Source organism: Vombatus ursinus, unplaced genomic scaffold, assembly GCF_900497805.2.
Source record: "Vombatus ursinus unplaced genomic scaffold, bare-nosed wombat genome assembly UNPS02014832.1, whole genome shotgun sequence".
In the NCBI taxonomy this organism is placed as follows: domain Eukaryota; kingdom Metazoa; phylum Chordata; class Mammalia; order Diprotodontia; family Vombatidae; genus Vombatus; species Vombatus ursinus.
The window spans coordinates 50,466,396-50,488,327 of NW_020954610.1; the positions used below are offsets into that span (position 1 = coordinate 50,466,396).

Sequence of the window (21,932 nt, forward strand, 5' to 3'; positions counted from 1 at the left end):
ATTCAGTGTAGCTAAAAGTTTCTAAATATTTTAAAGAAAGTTTAAATATTGGCTTATCACTGAAGCAAAGAAAAAGATATTTATATAAGACTTTGGTTGGTATTTCCCCTTGGCCTTTTGTGTTAGATGTTGGTTAATTTGGGTCATTTTCTTCATCTAGCTTTCTCATATACATTGAGCAAAATGCATGACGGTGGTATCAACAGGTCTGGAGGGGGACATCAAATAATCATTTGAGCTATCTCCTAAGGCAAGACTGAACTCAAGCTATTCTCAGAAATTACTTGTATTATTACTCAACAACCATGTATTAATTAAGCACCTAGGATATACAGTGTTAATCCTGAGGAAGGAAACACAAAAATGAATTTATCGTTGTCCTTAGGGCATTTGCATTACGCTGTGACATGACACATATATACATGTGAAATGACAACATGAATGCTCACAAATATATGCAAAGTAAAATACAACATGATTTTGGGGCAAGGCACTAACAGCTTTAAGGATCAGGAGAGGCCTTGTGTGGGTGGTATGAGAACTGAGCTTTGATGGAAAGTAGGGATTTTAAGAAGCCCAGAGATGAGAGAGAGGGAATGTGTTCCAGGCATGGACAGACTGTGTAAAGGCTACAGAGTTGTGGGTGTCATATGTGAGGAACAGTAAGAAGACCTGTTTGGACCATGGAGTGAACGAAGAGGAATGATATATTCTAAGCCTGGAAACAGAGATTGACAGGAACTGACCAACAGAGGATTTTGTATTTGATCCTAATATGTATATGTATGTGTATATATGTGTATGTATATGTATGGGTATACACACACACACACACACATATGTGGAGCCACAGGGGTTTTCTTAAGCTCTTTGAAGGAAGGAACTGCTGTTTTTTTTGTTTAGAACAGTGAGTGAATAGGACAGGTAAATTAATAAATACTTGTTAATTAAGGTGTAGTGGATAGAGAGCAGGCCTCTGAGCCCAGAAGACCTAGTTTCTGACATACTGACTGTATCACCCTGGGCCAATTAAATCTCAGTGCTCTAAGTTCTTCCTCTCCCAGATTGACTCTTTTATGAAGGCAAACTAGGCTGTCTTTTGCCTCAATTCTTTTTTTTTTTTAACCTTTTTTTTTTTGAGGCAATCAGGGTTAAGTGACTTGCCCAGGGTCACACAGCTACTAAGTGTCTGAGGCTGGATTTGAGCTCAGATTTTCCTGACTCCTGGGCCAGTGCTCTAACCTGGTTGCCCCTCCTTAATTCTTAGCTAGCCTTGAATTACCGAATGGGCTTTGCCTCAGACAAACTGGGACCTGGGAAAGACCTTAGCTTAAAAAAGCCAAGGTCTCCCACTGCATCTGGGGCCATCAACAGCCATCTTGACCTATGTCTTGCCATTGGACTCAGATGGCTTTGTTTTTTTTGTTTTTTTTTTTGTTTTTTTTTGTTGTTGTTGTTGTTGTTTTTCGGTGAGGCGATCGGAGTTAAGTGACTTGCCTAACGTCACACAGTTAGTAAGTGTTAAGTGTCTGAGACCAGATTTGAACTCAGGTCCTTCTGATTCCAAGGCCACAGCCCTACCCACTGTGCCACCTAGCTGGCCCTCAGAAGGCTTTGGAGGACAGAGTGAGGCTGATGACTGCATAGTTCTGCCTTACTTAAATCCAATTCACTTGCAAGTCAGGACATCACTCTCCTGAAGTCATTGGTCCTCTTTGAGAACAAACGGCAACAGCAACAGCAACAGTAGAGCTCTAGGAGCTCTTCAAGCTTGTAAACTGCAGGGGAGGTGCTGACTTGCGTTAGAAGAGGGTGTTTCTCATCTAGGAATCCCCCTGTATCAGTAAAACCACAGATCCAATCCTTTTCCCTGTTCCCAGTTGATTGAGCAGGAAAGTGACATGACAAGATCTTTGATTTGGGAAAATCACTTAGTAGTGGTGTGGAGGATAGGGTAAGATTGGAGAGGGAGAGCTATTAGGAATCTATTGCAATAATCCCAGTCAAGAGGTGAGGAGAGCCTGAACCAGGATCGCGATTGTGTGAATAGAGAGCAAAGGATGTGAGAGATGCTGTTGGGGTGGAATCTAGGAGACTTGGTGACTCTGTAGGTGGATATTTGAGGTGATGGATAGTGAGGGGTCAAGAATGACTTCAAGGTTGCAAACCTGGTTAGGGAAGGAAAAGGAATGCCTTCGACAGAAATAAGGACAGCCAGAACAGGGGGATGAATTTGGAGGGGGGAGAGAATGAATTCTGTTGGGCCGGTAATGAGTCTGAGATGCCTCTGGGATATAGAACTAGAAATGTCCGAATTTTGGGGGTTGTTATTGTTGTCTTTAGTCGTGTCTGATAAGCTGCTGGTGATGAGGGACATGAGCCCAGCAGACAGACGGTTACATCTCTGTATCTCAGAAGCATCCACTTAGATGATAATTGAATTAGAGCTGGTAAAGTTACTGAGTGTTGTTTGACCTTCCGCCCTAGGACAGAGCCTTGGGGGTTTACCTAGAGAAGGGAAGGGGATCTAGGGGAAGATACAGCAAAGGAGACTGAGAAGAGTTGTTGGATAGGAAAATACGCAGAAAGAGCAATGTCACAAAAACTCAATGAGGAGAAAATATTCCCCTGGGAGACTTTACTGTGGGGAGTCCTAAACCTTTTTGTTTCAGAATAGTGATTTTAAATGCCTAAAATGAAATACATAGGATTACCAGGTAAATAATAACTAACATTTATATAGCACCTACTCTGCGTTCGGCACTGTGCTACAAACTTCACAACTATTATCTCATTTGATCTTCACAACGACATTGGGAAGTAGGTACTATTATTATCCGAATTTTATTATTGAGGAAACTGAGGAAAACAGGGGTTAAGTGACTTGCCCAGGGTCACACTGATAGTAAGTGTCTATGGCTAGATTTGAACCCAGGTCTTCTGGATGGCAGGCTCAGTGATGTATCCAGCTATATTACCTAGCTAGCTGAATTATATTGAAATACAGTTATAAAAATATTTTTTAAATTGTAGTATAGTAATAAGTGCTTCTTTATTAACACATTAAATGGCAAGGCTCTATATTTAAATATAGACAAACTAAAGTTTAAAGATAGTCTTAGCTTGGATCAGCACATTAAACTGTCGGGTGGTCTTTGGCAAGGTAACATGAATGTCAGGTTGGATATTCAATCTGTTTTCACTGTAATGTGATGTGAAAATATCTGTAATTTCTTTTGATGACAAAGTCAGAGGTGTTGGTGATACTACTACTGATTGTTGCTTATATTCATAATGAAGGAAATGCTAAATTTCAGTGACAGGTTAGTGAAAATCATGGTGTAATTTTTTTTACTCTTCCATTCCCTTAAATCTCCCACCTATAGCAGATTAAGAGCCCTTTCTTTAAAGAGTGGTCAGCCCTGACTAAGATACAACAGAGACAGGAAGACTGTGAAAAGGATCTGGCAATTAATTAAGAGACCATTAGTAACTCAGGAGATAGCAGTTTCAGTGGAGGCTTGAGCTCAGAAGCCAGACTACAATGGAGGGGTTAAGAAGTGAGTAGGGCAGAGAGAAAATGAGGCAGTAATTGTAGACAAATGGTGGGGTGTAGTGGTGGTGGTGGAGACTTCAAGGTAGAGAAGTAAGTATCAAAACAAGGGAAAAGACCTCGAATTTGTCACACTGGACTAATTAATGCTTAGCACAGAGCTTTACACCTAGTAGGCATGAAATAAATGTTTGCTGAATAGAAGAATAACTTTCTATAATTTTATTTTAGATAAAATGTCAGCTCCAGGACCATATAACGTTGTTCCAGGAGCATCAGTAGCTCCAAATGCGCCTCCTTCCTATGAAGAAACAATGGCTGTCAACAGTCATTTTCCTACTGCTCCCCCTGGGCCTGTACCAGGAGCAGTGCCAGGAGCAGATGGGAAGGGTATGAATCCTCCTGCATACTATTCTCAGCCTTTGCCAGTTCCAAATCCTAATGCAAGTAAGTGATCGACTTAACCTATTTGTTTAAAACCCTTTCCATTTCTCCCTTAGCTATAAGGTTTCTTTCTTCAGGCTTTTTTGTTTTTCGTTAGTCATTTTCAAGGGTGTTCGACTTTTCATGACCCCATTTGGGGTTTACTTGGCAAAGATGCTGGAGTGGTTGGCCATTTCCTTCTCCAGACCATTTTACAGATGAGGAAACTGAGGCAAACGGGGTTAGGTGACTTGCCCAGGCCTAGAATCTATCAAATCAGCCAATCTACCAATCAAGCAATTTACTAAGCACTTTGCTATGTGCCAGGCAGGCACATAAGGCATCGAAGTGGTGCAGTGGATAGAGACTCATTTTCCAGAGTTCAAATTTGGCCTCAAACACTTGCTAGCTGTGTGACCCCAGGCAAGTCACTTAACCCTGTCGGTCTCAGTTCCCTCATCTGTAAAATGAGCTGAAGAAGGAAATGGCAAACCATTCCTGTATCTCTGCCAAAAAAAAAACAAAACCAAACCCAAATGGAGATTGAGAAGAGTTAGACACGACTGAACAACAACAAAATGTGCCAGGCAATTACAAAAGAAAGACTGTTGCCTGCCCTCAGGAACTTTTTTATATTCTGCTGGAGGGCGTTGTAATATGTTCATTGATAAGTAAATATAAGACATATACAAAATAAATATGCAAGGTTTGGGGGGAGAGATGATCTATCCTGTAATATTTGAAACAACTCTTTCCTTAAAGAATCTGATGTCTTTGGTTATGTCCATGGATATTTTGTTTGACCTTATGGGTTGTTACTGGGACTTAGACATTCATCATTAGTATCCTGTTGACTCTGTATTTATATATTACACATATATATTTATATAAATACAAATATATTTATAGATATATTTATTATATAAATATATTCGATATATTTATAAATATGTATTTATTATATAAATATATTTACATATGAATATATTTATGTATTTATGTAAATATATTCATATAACTATATATTCATATAAATATGTATTTATATACTATATCTACCCTATATGAAGTAGGGTAGATTGAGTCTCTTTTTGTACTATGAATCAGACTGTTTTCACAGCCCATGACAGGGGCCCAACCAGCTGTTGGTGTGCCCAGCATAATTTTCAGGATGGGGATGGTAGTTGGAGGGGCCACCATACATTGTGGTTATATGTGGCCATGGAGACTGAAGAAAAAAACGGGGATGGGAGCACTTGTGGCCTAGGCATGAGTGAGCTGGAGCCCTGGGGACCAGTATGCCTTGCTGTGCACTCAGACAACATTTACTTTGGTCCTGTCCTCTTTTGCTTCTGCACCTGCCATTTCACCTGGGCTGTCTTAGGTATATAAGTAGTTAATAATTAAAGCCAGTTCAGTAACAGTTCCTCTAGCTGTGTTATTTTTAACCTCCCTTGCCTTCTAGTTCCTTTTATCTCTTGAAGCTAAAATGAATTCTTTTTTTGAGGGGGTAGTGAGGAGGGGGAGCAGACCTGTGTAGGTAATGTCCAATATGGAAACTCCCTCCACAGATACAGACTGGCAATTTTTAATTTTAGAGAATTGCTTGGGGCACTGAGAGATTTCAGTGACTTGGCTTAGTATGTATTTAGAGGAATGAGCTAAACCTAGGTCTTCCTGATTCCAGGCTGGCCCTCTGACCACTATACCACACTCCATCCTTGAAAGGGACAGGAAAATAATTTTATGTTATTTTAGGCCACGACTGTTGCCTGTGTGTACTTTTTTCCTCTGTGTGCTACTTCAAAATTGTATAAACCCTGTATTATTGCTAAATAGCTCTTTATTAAATTAAAAAAATTATCACCTTGAGACATCTGAGGTCCATTCTTGTTCTTTATTTGTTATCCTATTATCCTGAATATCAAGAAAGCTAAATAGTTTTTGACTGATTCCTTTTTCTTTCCTGAAGGGAGATTTATTTCCATTATTATTTTGATCCTTTAGTTTTAGGAGTTGTTGAGATGTTTTCCACTTTTTAATCTCTGATCATATGGTGCTGTGATCCTATGTCCCCACCACATACATTGGATATTGAAATGCCAGTCAATTCAACATCATGAGAAGGAATTTCCTTACAATGACTGGTGTTAGATACAAAACATTTACTGTAGAAACCAGAAAGAGAAGTTTGGGTGTCTTGGAGTGGGGAGAAGGGAGAAGATGAATTTTTCTTCAGAGATTTTTGTTTGATTAAAAGTTTTATTTGATTAAAAACTAAGAATATGTAAATTTTTCTTTTCTGCCTGCTTCCCAGTTTAGGAAAAAGCTACCAGCATTTTAACATTCCCATCACCTTTCCCTCACTCATACCCAAAGTGCCCTGAGCAGCGGAGTGCTCTGTAAGTGTTTTTTTGGTGGTGTTTGAGCTGTGGCTTGATCATTTAGGTAAATGTTGATAAATGTGGTTGGTTTCTTAGTCCACTACTTTGCCTTTTAGTAATTACCTATTGACTGTATAGGAGAAGCAAAAAAAATGGAAGAATTAATTACATTTCTATAAAGCTTCTTAAAAGTTAAATTTTTTTTATTTTACCACTTATCATGCACACTTAAATATCCAGAATTGTCCCCTGGGGCCAGCAACCTTATTATAAACTAATTAATGCTTATTGACAACATGACCATCAGCAACCCACTTAACCTCCCTAGGTCTCATTATACCCGTCAGTAAGATGAGGAGATTAGAGTAATGGTCTCTGAGCTCCCTTTCAGCTCTTGGTCTGTGATGCTGTGACTATTATTTTGATGATTCATCCACTTTTTTCACTATGTATTACATGAGCAGTTGTAGGAGTCAAAGGACCTGAATTTGAGTGGCTTCTGACCACATGGCAAGTAACTTTATCCTTTTCAGTCAAGCTTCCTTATGTCCAAAATGGGAGTAATAATAGTATTTGCCCCACCTATCTCATAGACTTGCTGAGAATTAAACAAGATAGTGGTGTGACATACTGTTTTTTAACATGAACGGCAAACAAATTAAGCTATTAATTTTAATAACGATCACCTAAAACGTATTGTTCTCTCTTTCTAATCAGTTGCAGTTCAGACTGTGTATGTGCAGCAGCCTGTCACCTTTTTTGACCGTCCTGTCCAGATGTGCTGTCCCTCGTGTAACAAGATGATAGTGACCAAGCTCTCTTTTAATGCAGGAGCCCTAACTTGGCTGTCTTGCGGCAGCCTTTGCTTACTGGGGTGAGTTGGTAAACTTCTAGTGTCTTATCATATGATTTGACATTCTGGGAGGGGCAAGCAGGAGAACCTGTAGGTGCCCAACTGGGGTACCTCCATGCAGCTGGACCTTTGTTCAGGGACATGTTTATTTGGGGCTGTCCTGGTCACCCCTGTTATATATATGTATATCACATTTGTTCTTCTTCAGATGTGAAATAATCAGGAAATCTGGACTGCATAATTTCTTTTGCTCTCATGGTAAAATTATTCGACTACATTTGCAAACAAGCATTGCAAAACAAGTAGTTTTCTGTTATGCTAAGTGTTATCTTTAGAGCAAGGGTTCTTGATCTGGGATCTGTGACATTAAAAAATAGATAACTATATTTGATATATTGATATTGATAATTATTTCAAAATAATTGGTTTCTTTTGTAGTGCTTTGTATTAAATCTTATGCATTTAAAAACCTCATTCTGAGAAGGGGTCCATAGGCTTCATGAGACTGCCAAAGGGATCATAACACACACAAAAAAAGCTTAAGAACTCTTGCCCTAGAGACTTTTTTTTACCTTGGAGTTTTGGGAGTTTTATTGTGGCCTGAATGACAGTATCCACTTGAATATACAGGGTGTCCAAAAAGTCTTAATGTAATTTTAAGCTATTAAAGCTTTTTTTAAAAAGAATTTTCAAACTTTTGGGACATCCTGTATGTGTCTGAATCTATATTTCCCTGGTGTAAGGGAACTCCCTATGAGGAAACTCTTTCTATCAACTCAAATTAGAGATTGGTATACCACTCACTTGTCCATAGCTATTGGTATCCTAGGCTGGACTGGAACCCAGGTCTTTCTGACTCTGAGCCAGCTTGTTATCTACTATGTCCCACTGTCTTTCAACATAATGGAAGTTTTGGGGTATAGATTTATATTAAAAATACTTTTACATTAATGTCTTCAAAACGTCTTGCCCTATTATTAATTCAAGTTTTTTCTCTCTTGTCGACTTGGATGCATAAAATCTGTCTGGACTTAGGGTAGTGTGTTTAAAGACATAGTCATTACTGGTTTGTGAGAGTGTTTTGAAAAGGCGTAGTTTTGCCCCACCCCCACAGCAGGGAAAAGTAGCGTCACTTAATTCTTGGCTGCATGTGAAACTTGGGTGACCTTGGGCCATTCATGTATTTAGCTTCCTCATGTTTCAGTTTTTCTTCCTGTAAATGAATAATCCTTACACCTTTCCTTCAAAGAGCCTTAAACAATCTCATATGTACTGGCTCATTTTTCTTCACTATATATGAGGCAGGTAAAGGATGTGAACAGTATTCCCTTTCCTCCTCCAAGTGGAGACATAGTAATGTGCGTAAGGTGTCTCTATCTCTCTTTGTTTCTCAGTGTCTCTCTCTATCTCTTGTCTCTTTCTGTCTCTGTCTTTGTCTCTCAATATCTCTCTTAGTCTCTCAGTTTCTCTTTCTGTCTCTGTCTTCTGTCTGTCTGTCTGTCTGTCTGTCTCTCTCTCACACACACACACACACACACACACAGACACAGACACAGACACACACACACAAAACTAAGACTACATTTCCTGGCCTCTGGTCCACTATTGCTTCTACCCACTCATACTATACTGTTGGTTGCATGTTTTGAATTCCTTAGGAAGAAAATGCTAAACATCCTTCTTGAGCCTCAGCATCAAAGACTGTTTTAATCTCAGAAAGTAGGAAAATGCAAAACAATGGCCCCACATATTTAGTTTTAACTTTGAAGAGTTTATTAGCTAAATTATCCCCTTAAGAAAAATGATAAATGCATGTGAAAACTAATCTTAATTAAGAAAGATTTTTGGGGGGTCAGATTCTTTCTAGATTATTTCAGTAAATCAGAAATATGATTCTTAATTGGTAGTTGCTATAATGGATATAAGCTTATATTTATAGCTTCTTAATGTTATAAAGTATTTTGCTATTATATTCATCTTAAGTCTCATGACAGCCCTTTCAGGTAGGAAGTACAAGTATTCTTCCCATTTTATAAGTGAAGAAATTGAGACTCAAAAATAGGTGTTAAAGTAGGAGAGCATGGACTCATACAGAAGTCTTTTGACTGTTCTTCTTCCAACCCAACAGTGCTGCAATTTCTTTCTAGTCCAACTTAACATCATCTTTGAAAATGCTTATGTTAGCAAGGTTTTATTTTAGTGTTTCTGGTAAGGGCTATGATTAGGATGCAAGCTCCCTGAGGCCAGTGCCTTGTAAGTAGTAGGCATTTAATAAATACTTGTTAGGCTGAATTGGCTTACAGGTCTTGTCTCTTTTTAGTAATAGTCCATGGGTAAGTTATAGAATATTTTAAGAGGCAGTTTGACATAATGGATAGAGAGATGGCCTAAAGGTTGGGAAGAACTGGAAGAGTTAGGAAGAGTTGTTATAGATATTGTCAATATCATAAAACATTATTGAGCCCTTCTTTAACCAGGAATTCTTAACCTGAGGCCTTTGAGCTTGGTTTTGTGTATGTGTGTATAAAATTATGCTTCAATATAATTGATTTCTTTTGTATTCCTATATATTCATGCATTTAAAAACATTATTCTTTCAAAATGACCCTTCTCAAGGGGTCAATAGGCTTCACTAGACTGCTAAAGGGGTCCATGACCCAAGCAAGATTAAGAACCTTTGTTTTATAGGTATTGCTATTCTAGGTCTCTGAAGAGAAATTGAGATAGAGGCAGTCTCTGGTTATTATAGTTTAGGAAGTTTATTATAGTTTAGTTTATATATATAAAATATATATTATATATATAGTTATTATAGTTTAGGTTATTATAGTTTAGGAAGAATCCCTAGGTTGGTAAATCAAGACTCTTTTTTTCCTTTTCTTTTCTTCCAGATGTATAGCTGGCTGCTGTTTCATTCCATTTTGTGTGGATGCACTTCAGGATGTTGATCACTATTGCCCAAATTGCAAAGCTCTTCTTGGTACCTATAAGCGTTTGTAGGACCAAAGCAAATGTGATGAATCTGCTGGTTTGCTGGCTTTTCGAGTCCTTCAGAAGCTTCACCAAGCCCACCACAGGTGATGGTCTGCTTTTTGGTGGTCAGATTTTTCCAGTGGTCCATTTAAAGGAGAAAACAACCAAATAAACCAAACCAAACCCCAACAACCTCCAAACTTACGAACCTGCTGTTTGGAGGACTTGAAAGGACTTACAGAGACATTCACCTCTAGAATACTGGTTTAAGTGTAGTCTGCCTATGTATGAGCCAAAGTCATCCCTGTCTTTGACTGATTGCTGGCTTATTTAAGATTTCATTTGGAGATTATTGATTGGCAGGCCCCTCCTGCCTCCTCTGTTAGCACCTTTGCTGATGGTCTTTACACAGAAGTCATGGGCTGCCTTGGTTTTGAGACTGAACTGGCCAGAAAGAGGTTGAATCAATCCATAGTGCCTACAATTTGCCCTTCCATGGGGCAGAATCTTGGTTTAGAGACCTTAGGAGATGCTAGTCTCAGATACCATTTAATTAGGAACTTTTTATGAGCACAAAAATTCACTTTAACTTTTTTATTGTTTTTTAAAAGGGGGGGGGGTAATCTAGTAATTCTTAACATAAGGTGCTTGCTACCAGATACATTTCTATGAGTTCATGAGAGCTTGTCAGAAGTTGAATTTCTTCTTTAGAATTCTCTATTTCCTCAGTTATAGTTGAGTGGCTAGACCTTTAGCACATGAAGTGGATGGGTCCCTCTGATCCATTAATTTTCTTAGCAATTGAGTTTTTTTTTTTCTTTTTTAAGAAACTTACTTTTGGATTGACTTATCTTTGTAAATTACTTCAAAGGAAATGCTTATCAGTCTATCTTAAATAACTATGAATGACATCATTCTTACATATGCCAGTGTGGCATCTCTTTTTCTTAAAAACAAATACACAAATCAAAAACAAAACCCTACTGCCTTTAATTTGGCTCACTGCAGCTCTCAACAACTCTGCAATAATAATAATTAAAAAATTAAAAACTGTTGGATTCTGGTTTTTTTTAAATAAAATATGTGAAACCATGGCTTTGATTTGTAGGTAGATCTTATTTTTGGAACCTCTATGCCAAAAGCTTGCATATTGTAGGAAACCTTGTGAACCTGACCTACTTCAGAGGAGTCATGAATTTGCTCTTATTTTCACAAATCAAATTCATTTCAACACATTGTAAGACATGACTGTTAAGACTCATTTATCCAGCTGAGAGCCCTGTTGGTTAAGAACTGTGTTGTGTTTGGAATCAACATACAAACAGGACTCTGGTTTCAAGATTCCCTCATTCAGTATTCAGTGAAAGCAAAGGAAATATCTAGATGATATGTCTAAAAATCAGCCTTAAAATATTGGATGAAAGCCATTCATTGGTTAAAATTTGTAATAGTAATAGTACTGATAATTAGGGTGGCTTATTCTCTTCAAGTGTGGGTAAAACCCCATCTTGTTTCCAAAGTAAGGTTGTTGAAAGGTATACTGCTCTCTTGAAGTGCTTTGGCTTTTATTTACAGTGCTTTGACCTTTATTAAGTCTTTGATTTACTTGGTGAACATTTTACAAAAGGCTCCTTGTGGGTTTAGGAAAGGTTTCATATTATATTGCAGCTGTTACTTCAAAAAAAGAAAAAAAAAAGCCCAACACAAAAAACTCCAACTCTTTATTAGCCACATGGTGATAGAATATATTTAGTGATAGACTAACCTAATCTCCGACAGTATACCTTTAAAGTCAAGATAAATGATTATAAGATGCACATGCTCAGTGAATCAGATCTGCTTATTTGAACCTGTATTTTATCTCAATGGCAGCAAAACTCAAACTAGAGCTCTTATATTACAGAAAATGGAAGAAAAGTATGATTATACTTGCAACAAAATATGGTTTATTTGATGATTAACTGAGGCCTTTGTTGGTGCCAGGAGGAAGATAGCATATCTATCAGGTATACCTGTACATTCTTAATCATTCATTTGCTTTTACCTAAGTATATAGTCATATGGAAGGGTTCAAGAAATTAAGGAACATCATCTTGATGCAGCGTATGTTGTCATTGAAAAATTTATAATTTATGTTCTTAAAAATCACTGCTTACTAATACCAGGTGTGTTTAGAATTCTTCCTTTGTTGTATGGAACTCAAGATGGTGTGTTTCTAGCTGTTTTGTTCAAGTGGTATGTAAAATGGTCTCAGGCTATTGTTGAAATTAATATATGCAAATTCTGTAATGCAGGCACTTTGCATTGTGCATGAAAATGCACTTTGTAGATGGCAAAATGTATAATGTATGTAATTAAAAAATAAAATCGGGCGCATTTTAGGACATTCCATTATCTTGTGCAAAATTCATATTTATTAATTTTTCATATGTTCAGATGTACTTGGGTGAGGTAATTTGCAGGCAGTAAATTTAACAGTATAAAGAATTTTAAATAAACTTGTACCGTAACAAAAGACTTTAGTTCATTTCAAGCCAAAAGTACCAGTATGCCTATACAAAGTTGCATAGTTGTAGTATTTTAAAAATTATTACATAGGTATCTATTTGCATCTCATTCATTTTCCATGCAAAGCGTTCAATTTTTACTGTAACCACTCACATTATATCCTTGCAGTCACATTATATCCTTATGGCATTTGCCAGTGGAAAATCAATCCCATAACAACAGGGACCTTTTGAGTTAGCATCCTGAACATATACACTCTTCAGTTTGTTACAGAGCCATTTAGAAAAGCTATTTTCTTGCTATACTGTAGTCCTCTTTTCAGAGACAGCTTGTTGTACGAAGGGTTAAAATATAGCTACAATTTAGTGGACTGAAATCTCCTTCACTGTGTGAATATTACAAATGAAACTCAACATGTGCATATTATTTACAAAGAAGTTTGCGTTTTGAATTCTACTAAAGTTATATCCCTGTTTGTATTAATAGAAATGTCTAAAAGTTGTCACCTCTGGTTAGGTTTTTGTTGTAGGTAGGAAAATGATGAATGAATTGAAAGTCACATCTAAGGTTATATATGAAAGAGAATATTACAAATTTTTTTAAGTAATTTTTTTTTTTAGAGAAAAAGCATTCAAGGTTTTTGGAGAATTTAAAAATGTCATCTAGATACTGACATATTATTCTTGCTTTATTCATTCACCTAATCCTTTTGTGCCCTTAGAGGAAGAACTTTGCTTAGTTCCTGTGTTTTTGTAAAGTTCTTAGAAAGATGGTTCTAAAATTTTGTCAGGCATTTATTAAGCACTCAATCTGTAGCAGACATGGTTCAGGACATGCATGAAACATGTATTGGTCCTGTCTCATGGAAGCACAAAGATGGGAATAAAGAGGACGCTGCTGGACATCCAGATGTTGGGGCTCAGATAGCCAGATGTTGGGGCCCACTTGCCTAGTTAAAGAAATGCATCTTTTCACCATGTAACAGTAACTAACAGATCATGGATCATCGTATTTTTGGAGCTCCTTATGCTGACATTGAAAACTGCCTTTTTCATAAATATGCATTGATCCTGCCTTGTGGAGTTCTGTGTGTCTTAAGTACCTGATTATATTCCCCAGGTGTTCTACTGCCACTAAGCATATGTTCCTGTTCCTTCAGGTGGTGATTATAAAATGTCTACAAATAATTTGGGGAGTCCTTGATTTTTTTTCTCTCTAAGGAATAAAATAAATGAATTTTTATGATTGGAATTTATGGCAAGATTCAGTGATGACTGAGTCATTGTTATGTAGCCGAACTGTTCTTTTATGATTTAATTTACTTCTACTTATTCTATTCCAGAACATCCAGTTTTATGACTTCTCATTGCTTACTGAACAAAGTCCAATATCCTTAACAGGAATTCAGTTTACATTCTAGCTCCAACTCATATTTATGCAATCATCACATGCTCTTTGATCCAACCAAACTAGTCTCTAATTTTATACCTTCTGTAATCCTGGAGTTCCCAGCCCTCATGCCCTTTTTTTTGATCCTGTTTCTTTTGTCTGAAATGTCTTCCCTCTTCCCTTATCTGTTAGCTGACATGCTGCCCATCCTTCATCTGAATACTTGCCTCTTCCATGTGACCTTTCTTGACTCTCCTTGGCCAGAAATGATTCCTCTGGAGTCTTTAATTGTGTAAAAGCTTTACTTCTCGGCTAGATTGTAAGCTTTTTGAAGACAAGGTCCTCCATCTCAGCGAGGTGACATAGGACATAGATCACTGCAGCTGGAACCAGGAAGACCTGAGTTCAAAACAGGCCTCAGACACTTACTAGCTGTGTGAACCTGGGGAAGTCATTTAATTTCTGTCTGCTTCAGTTTCCTTATCTATAAAATGGGAATAATAATAGCACCTACCTTCCAGGGATGTTGTGAAGATCAAATGAGATAATATTTATAAAGTGCTTTGCAAACCTTAAAGTGCTATATAAATGCTATAATGTTTATTTATAATTCTATTTTATTTATGTTATATATTATATCATAATTATATATTTATATACAATATTTTATTTATAATTGATGATATATATATAATATGATAAATTGATGATGATATATAATATATATCATGGCATTTTGTCCTATTACTTCCTGGCAGATAGAGGGAGAAGAAAGGAAGCAGTGTCAGATTTTATATTCTTGGGTTCAAAGATTGCTGCAGACGCTGACTTCAGTCATGAAATTAAAAGACACTTGCTCCTTAGAAGGAAAGCTATGGTAAATCTGGATAGCATACTAAAAAAGCAGTGACATCATCTTGCTAACGAAGGTCCATATAATCACAACTATAGTTTTTCCAGTAGTGATGTATGGCTGTGAGAGTTGGATTATAAGGAAAGCTGAGTACTATAGAAACGACACTTGAATTGTGGTGCTGGAGAAAACTTTTTTTTTAATTATTTATTTTAAATTATCAACAATTGGAGAAAACTTTTGAGAGTCCCTTGGACATCAAGGAGATCAAATCAGTCAATACTTAAAAGAAATTAATGCAGACTATTGGTAAGTCAAATACCAAAGCTAAAGCTTAAATACTTTGACTACATAATGAGAAGACAGTATTCATTGGAAAAGACCTTGATGTTGGGAAAGATTAAAGGCAAAAGGAGAAGAGGACAGCAGAAAATGAAGTGAATAGATGATGTCATGGAAGCTACAAGCCTGAGCCTGGATAGGTCTCGGGAGATAGTAGAAGATAGAAGGGCATGTTGTGCTGTGGATCATGGGGTCGTGAAGAGTTGGACACAATTGAATGACTTAATGACCACAACAACAAATCTTTTCTCAGTGCCTAGCCTAGCAAAAGTCAGTTCCTGAATGTTGTTGATGGTAATTAAACATTTTTTGGATTGAAATGATATAAAATGGAAGCACTTGAATGATGTCATCTCCACGATCCCAGCTTCACTTCTTTCCTAAATTTAGGGAATGTTGGCTTTTTGCATGTTACACTGGAAGGAAGTTATCAAGAATGACTTGATTTGCAATAAGCAGTTACAGTCCTACAAGTCTAGACCCAGATGCACGCCTGTATTCTGTTTAAGTGTTTGGCCATCTGCTTTTGAAACAAACACCTTGATGGTTAGTCATAAAGGTTGGCAAATGTGCCGAGAAGATTTATCCTTAGTCCTTGCCCCATTGCCTTTGGGATTTTAAGTCTAGGTTCCTTCCAGCTCTAAATCTATGGTATTATCAAATTGTGTATCTCAGGCATGAAAATGACAAAAATGTAATCTACTCTAGCATTTTCATTCCCTGATATTTATAGTGTAAGTGCACGCTCCTTGTGTGGATCCAGGATCATTATAGGAGACTGTCAACTTCAACTTAAGGCCTTCAATAATGACTTAAAGGAAACATTTTTAAAAAATAGAAGTAAAAAGATTCCCATCACAGCTTGACAGATGTGGAGTGTGAAGGAACTTAGGGGTCATCTAACCCCATCCCCTTATTTTTACAGATGAGAAAAATTATAGATTAAGTAATTGCCCTAGGGTTCCACTAACCATCCCCACTTCTGGACATGTGTTATCGTACCCTATAAGAGTATAAATTCTTTGAGGGCAGGGACTATCTCTTTTATATTTGTATCCCTAGTGCTTTGCACAGTATCTAGCGCATAAGTAAGCAAATGTACTTTTTTATTCATTCAAAATGAGACCCAGAGATGTTAAACAACTTGCCCAAGCTTATGTAAGTAATAGGTAACAGGTTTTGAATAGAGGTTCTACATTGTGTTGGGAAGTCCTGTCTTTCTGTGTGTCAGTACTGTGTGTACAGAAAAACACAATTCAGGGACAGGGTAGAGTTTTTTGGTCTAGAGTTCAAAGGATTACAGTGGCTTGACAGAATATAAGTGTACCCATGAGGTTGATTTGCTGGTGAGGGGGGGGGCCTTTGTGAAAGCCATTGAGAAGTTAGCTAAGTCTAGATCAGGAATTCTTAAACTAGGGTCTGTAAATTTGTTAAAAAAATTTTTTTTGATAATTTTCAACCTAATTAGTTCCCTTTCTAATGCTATGTATTTTATTTTGCATTTACAAATATTCTGAGAAGGAGGTCTATAGGTTTCTCCAGACTGTGACAAAAAAGGTTAAGATTCCTAGGGTAAGGGGTTGAGACTTACATGGGGTTTCTGGAAAAAGGATCACGTGCAGAGGGCACTTATGCAGAGTCCAACTGGTTCTTTCTAACCAACGTCAAGCACCAGTCATATTCCCAGGCTTAGGTGATACAACCTGCAGAGTTAGAGAAGCTGTGATGATGGTTCTTGGCCTATACCTGATACCACAACAGAGTATTTTGTGTTATATACAAATATGTTTCTATAAAACATTTTTATGACAACATTTATTGATGTCTAAAATTGAAATGCTAGAAGAAGTTTCATTGACTCTGTGGGGAAGGGCAGAAATTCTTTGTTTTGTTTCCTTGGCTGAGCACTTAATACTGCATAATGTACACATTGTGGTGATAAGTTAAAGCAGTAGTTTCCAGAAGGAAGGAAACAGAACTTACTAAATACCTACTACGTATGTGCCAGGCACTGTGCTTGCTAAGTGCTTTACAAATACCTCATCTGAGCCTCAGAACATCTCCCAGGCAGGGAGGTGTTATCATTATTCCCATTTCACTGTTGAGGAAATTGAGGCAAATAGAAGTTAACTTACTTGCCCAGGGTGACATAGTTATTAAATGTCTGAAGCTGGATTTGAACTCAAGACTTCCTGATTGCAGATACAGCACTCTATCCACTGTGTCACCTAACTGCCCGCGGAGAACATTTATCTTGCCATTAAAATATAACCCATTATTACCCATTATCCCACTGGGATCCAGAGGGGTTTTTATTTTTCTAGCCATTGTCCTTGTTTAGTCGTTTTTCAGTCATATCTGACTTGTGATCCCCTTTGGGGTTTTCTTGGCAAAGATATGGGAGTGATTTGTCATTTCCTTCTCCAGTTCATTTTACAGATGAGGAAACTGAGGCAAACAGGGTTAGGTGACTTGCCCAGGGTCATACAACTAGTAAAGTGTCTGAGGCCAGATTTGAACTCTGGAAGATGAGTCTTTCTGACTCCAGAACTGGCACTCTACCTACTGCACCACCTAGCTGCCCGGCGAGGTATTCTGTGATGTTTCTAGCTATTGCCAATCCTAAATTTTTCAGTTTCAACTGCTTCTGAGAATTGGAATAAGATGATAGGTTAATGAGTGTGCATTTTCCCCGCTTCCTCTTAGAAGCTGGGTTTGGTTGCGTCAATTTAACTTCCTGTGTAGTAAGAGCTTTGTTCTTCCCCTCTTTGTTTTGCTTTCATCTTACCACCGTATTAAATCAACTCAACTTTATATGGGGTGTACAAGCTTCTGCAGTGGGTGTGTGTGTGTGTGTGTGTGTGTGTGTGTGTGTGTGTGTGTGTGTGTGTGTGTGTATGGAAAATGATCCTCGTTTTCCTCTTTAACACCTATGTCATTCCAAGTTAACAGTAGCAATTTCCTTAGCCTTAACTCAATTCCTCTGAATATTATTTTTTCTTTGACTCACTGGTTGCACCTCTCTTTACTCCTGCCATTGTGGGTCAGTTGCATGTATAAGTGGACCACATCTGGCTTCGTTTGGCCTTAGAACATTATGCTTCTGGTGTGCTGCTTCCATCTTGGGAAGCAGGTTATTTATGTGTAGCAAATACATTTTGTTTTCAATGATGATTTGCACATTAATAGTTGCCCATTTCAGTGAAAAGTTGAAGGTCACTTCTTTGTAAAAAAAAAACAAAACATTTTTTAATGAATAAAAAATAGATTTTCTCTATCTTCCCCCTCCCCATTAAAAAAGAAAAGAAACATTCTGGTAAAAGTATACATAGTCAAGCTAAACAAATTTCCACATTGGCAATGTCTGAAAAAAAAAGTATGTCTCATTCTACGCCTTGAGTCCATCACCTCCACGTCAGGAAATGGATAGAATGTTTCATCATTCATTCTCTGGAATTGTGGTTGGTCATTGCCTTGACCAGAATTATTGAGACGCCACTCCCTTTTCAGTGTTCCGAACACTCCCCTAACTCTCAGTTTGGCACCTGGTGCTCACTGACACTATTTTAAATCTGGCACAAATAATTATATGTGTGATAAAGTGGATACAGTTTCTCTTTCATTTTCAAACGTATAAATAATTTAGCTTGACAACTTCACAGGAAGAGACTCTATCCAAATTTAGCCACTTCCCTAATTTAGTTCTCACAGAAGTTTGTGGTCAGAAATGCTGTTTGGTATTTGACTGAAAATAGTCTTGTGTTTTACCATCTCCCCGCCATGACCACCATGCTTTTCACTGTCAGTAATTAGTAGCCATCTCACACCTCCCCTCCACCAGATTTACGTCAGGTCCAGTGATAGCTTTTTTCTCTGACCTAACACTACATCTCTTGATTTTTACAACTCCTTGTTATTCTCCCCCCACCTGCTTCCCCTTTTTTGTTTTGCTGACTTCCTTCAAGACTGAGCTCAAATCTCTCCTCTCGGAGACCTTTCCCAGTCCCTCCAGCTTTCTAGTGCTTTTCTCTCAAAGACTGCATTCCACCTACTCTGTATATATCTTGTATGTACATAATTATTTTCATGTTTGTCACCACACCACAATGCCAGCTTCTTAAAGCCAGCAGCTATTTTTGCCTTTTTTTGCTCTCCAAAGTCTATTTAACAAATGTTTGTTGCTTGCTTGCTTAGCAAGGTTGCCAACCGTTTGTTGACTGAATCATTCCTTCATTATATTAAAATGGGTGCTTATTTTTGGAATTATTTGATGTATCTGTTGTTTAGTGATTGAACCTAAAGGATAAAAAATGAGGGTCAGCATTTGTATAGATGAAAATGATAAATAGCTTACTTCATTAATAAAGGCAATTCATTGGAAGATCACCAGTCATTTGCTATGTTCCATTGAACTCTGCAGGGTCTTTTCCCTCCTTTTCCACACACAAAATGCAACATGACAATGTATACTTCATAGAAGAATTTGCAATGCCTCATTTGTATTGGGTGGTATTCAATGGCCAAGACTCTTTTCCTTTTAAAATGTTTTATTCATTCTCCTTTCTTTTATGTAGCTGTGACTTCCCAATGACTCCCTACTCCCAGTAGAGCCCTCTCTTCTAAGAACTAAGTATCAAAAAAAAAACCAAAACAAAACCCCCAAAACCCAAAACGAACAATGGCATGTTGGCCGTGGGCTGAAAAAGCACACCTCATTCTGCATTATAGTGGTAAAATCTACCACTTTATGGACCATGGAAAGATATTGTAGGTGACATTTGTTTATGATATTCTGGCTATTTACAAGAGGCGGGAGGCATGTTTCACCATCAATCCTCTGAAGTCATTATTGGTCTTTGCACTGATCAGTGTTCTGAAGTTTTTCAATGCCAAAGAATTCTCAACAAAGCCTGTTTTGTTGTAAGCCCACACAGATGTTACATCTGTCGTTCAGTGTAATACATGCAACTTGATTAATTGACATTACAAAATAAATACCTGTGTTTCCATGAAGAATGGAATTTTCTGGCATTAAAATAGATGTACTGAAACGTTTTTAAAATATTTTAATGAATATCTTTTGTTTTTGTGTCAACTACATTTCCACTCTCCCTCTCCCAGACAGCTGTCCCTTATGATAATGATTTTTTAAGAGGAAGAAGAGGAAAAAAAAATCAGCAAAATCAATTAACGCATTAGAAAATAAAATGATGTCATATACATTAGATATATTTACTCCTAGGATTTGGTAAAGCTGATTTTTGATATATAGAGATAAAAATCAAACAATATAAGGTAATTATATAATGCCATGAGACCAAGTTATTTATAGTCCTAAGGTGCCAGCTAAAAGGTGCTAGCCTTGCCTTATATGAGGAAGGATCAGTATCAATGGATTTTATCAGCAGGAATGTCAACAGTGGATATAGTAGGTGGTGACCTCTGTGTTATAATTTTCAGGCCTCCTCTATTCCAAAAAATTAAAAACCCTTCACAGATTTAAAATAGTGTCATCCTTCCTTCCCTCCTTAAACATTCATGAACTGGCAGAGATGCTTTTTTGGGAGGTAGTAGGAAGGGAGGATATGAATAAACCAGTTAATGGTAAATGTACTTGAATCTTGGATAAATAGAAAGCAAAGCTGTTCTAATTATTATAAAAGCTATCATTTATATGATAAAAATAATAGTGGCATTTGTGCAACATGTTAAGGTTTATAAAGCACATTTCATATATTGTTATTTGATTCTCGTAGAAATGGGGTAGGTATTAGTATGTTCCCCTCCCCTGCCCTGTTTTTTCTTAATAGACAAGGAAACTAAGAGAGGTTACATGGCAAATAAGTCTTGGAGTCAGGACTTAAACTCAGGTATTCCTGTCCCTAATTTACAACATTCAGTCCACTGTACCACAAAGCTTCCTCTAAAAGTTGCACAATTCTTTCTTCACAATGACTATTTTAGATGTAATGCAATTACTTCTATCCTCATTTTAGCTAAGATAAAGAAACTGAAGCTCTGGACAAGTGACTTACCAAAAGTCACACAGCTAGTGAGTCAGCATTTGAATGGAGGTTTCCCAACTATGATTCCCATCTCTCTTTCCACTATGCAAAGCAGCTCATAACTCTTTTGTGAATCTGCTTCCATTCAGAGGATTTATTGAAAGAAATAGGGGAAAATTGATTGTAACATGAGGGAATATCAAGTTAATCTCATACCATGGTCCTTTGGTAACTTATACAGTTAATGAGTAACATAAACCAAGGGATTCTGATTATTCATCTGCAAAGTAAAACTGAAAACTGCCTTCCATGAAGTTTTTTTTTTAGTTCTCCTTAGCAAAGCATAGACCCAAGACTAGTTTCAGAAAGTTAGTGTTCATCCTTTGTTTCAGAAAGAACAACTTTGAAAATGAAATCCCAGTTTATAAGAAGGAAAAAGAAAGGAAGGAAGGAGAGAGAGAGAGAGGGAGAGAGAGAGAGAGAGAGAGAGAGAGAGAGAGAGAGAGAGAGAGAGAGAGAGAGATTTCCTTTGTTGTAGAATGATTACTTGGCAGAAATTGAAGGCAAAAAAAAAAATTGGACCTTCATGCTCTGGGGAAGAGACACGGAGAAAACTCCCATCAATCCCTTCAAAGGGGCTGCAGTCATT

General features: G+C 37.4%; 1 protein-coding gene across 2 annotated transcripts in view; it reads left to right on the top strand.

Annotated features, from left to right (window-relative positions):
* LITAF (lipopolysaccharide induced TNF factor) overlaps positions 1-13,881 on the top strand; it is a 50,124-nt gene extending 36,243 nt beyond the window's left edge. For both annotated transcript variants that reach the window (XM_027839208.1, XM_027839207.1), the window contains exons 2-4: positions 3,785-4,000; positions 7,078-7,234; positions 10,105-13,881. In XM_027839208.1, the coding sequence (XP_027695009.1) occupies positions 3,790-4,000; positions 7,078-7,234; positions 10,105-10,213 (477 nt within the window). In that variant the 5' untranslated portion in view covers positions 3,785-3,789 and the 3' untranslated portion in view covers positions 10,214-13,881. The remainder of the gene's footprint in view (positions 1-3,784; positions 4,001-7,077; positions 7,235-10,104) is intronic.
* The last annotated feature ends 8,051 nt before the right edge of the window (positions 13,882-21,932 follow it).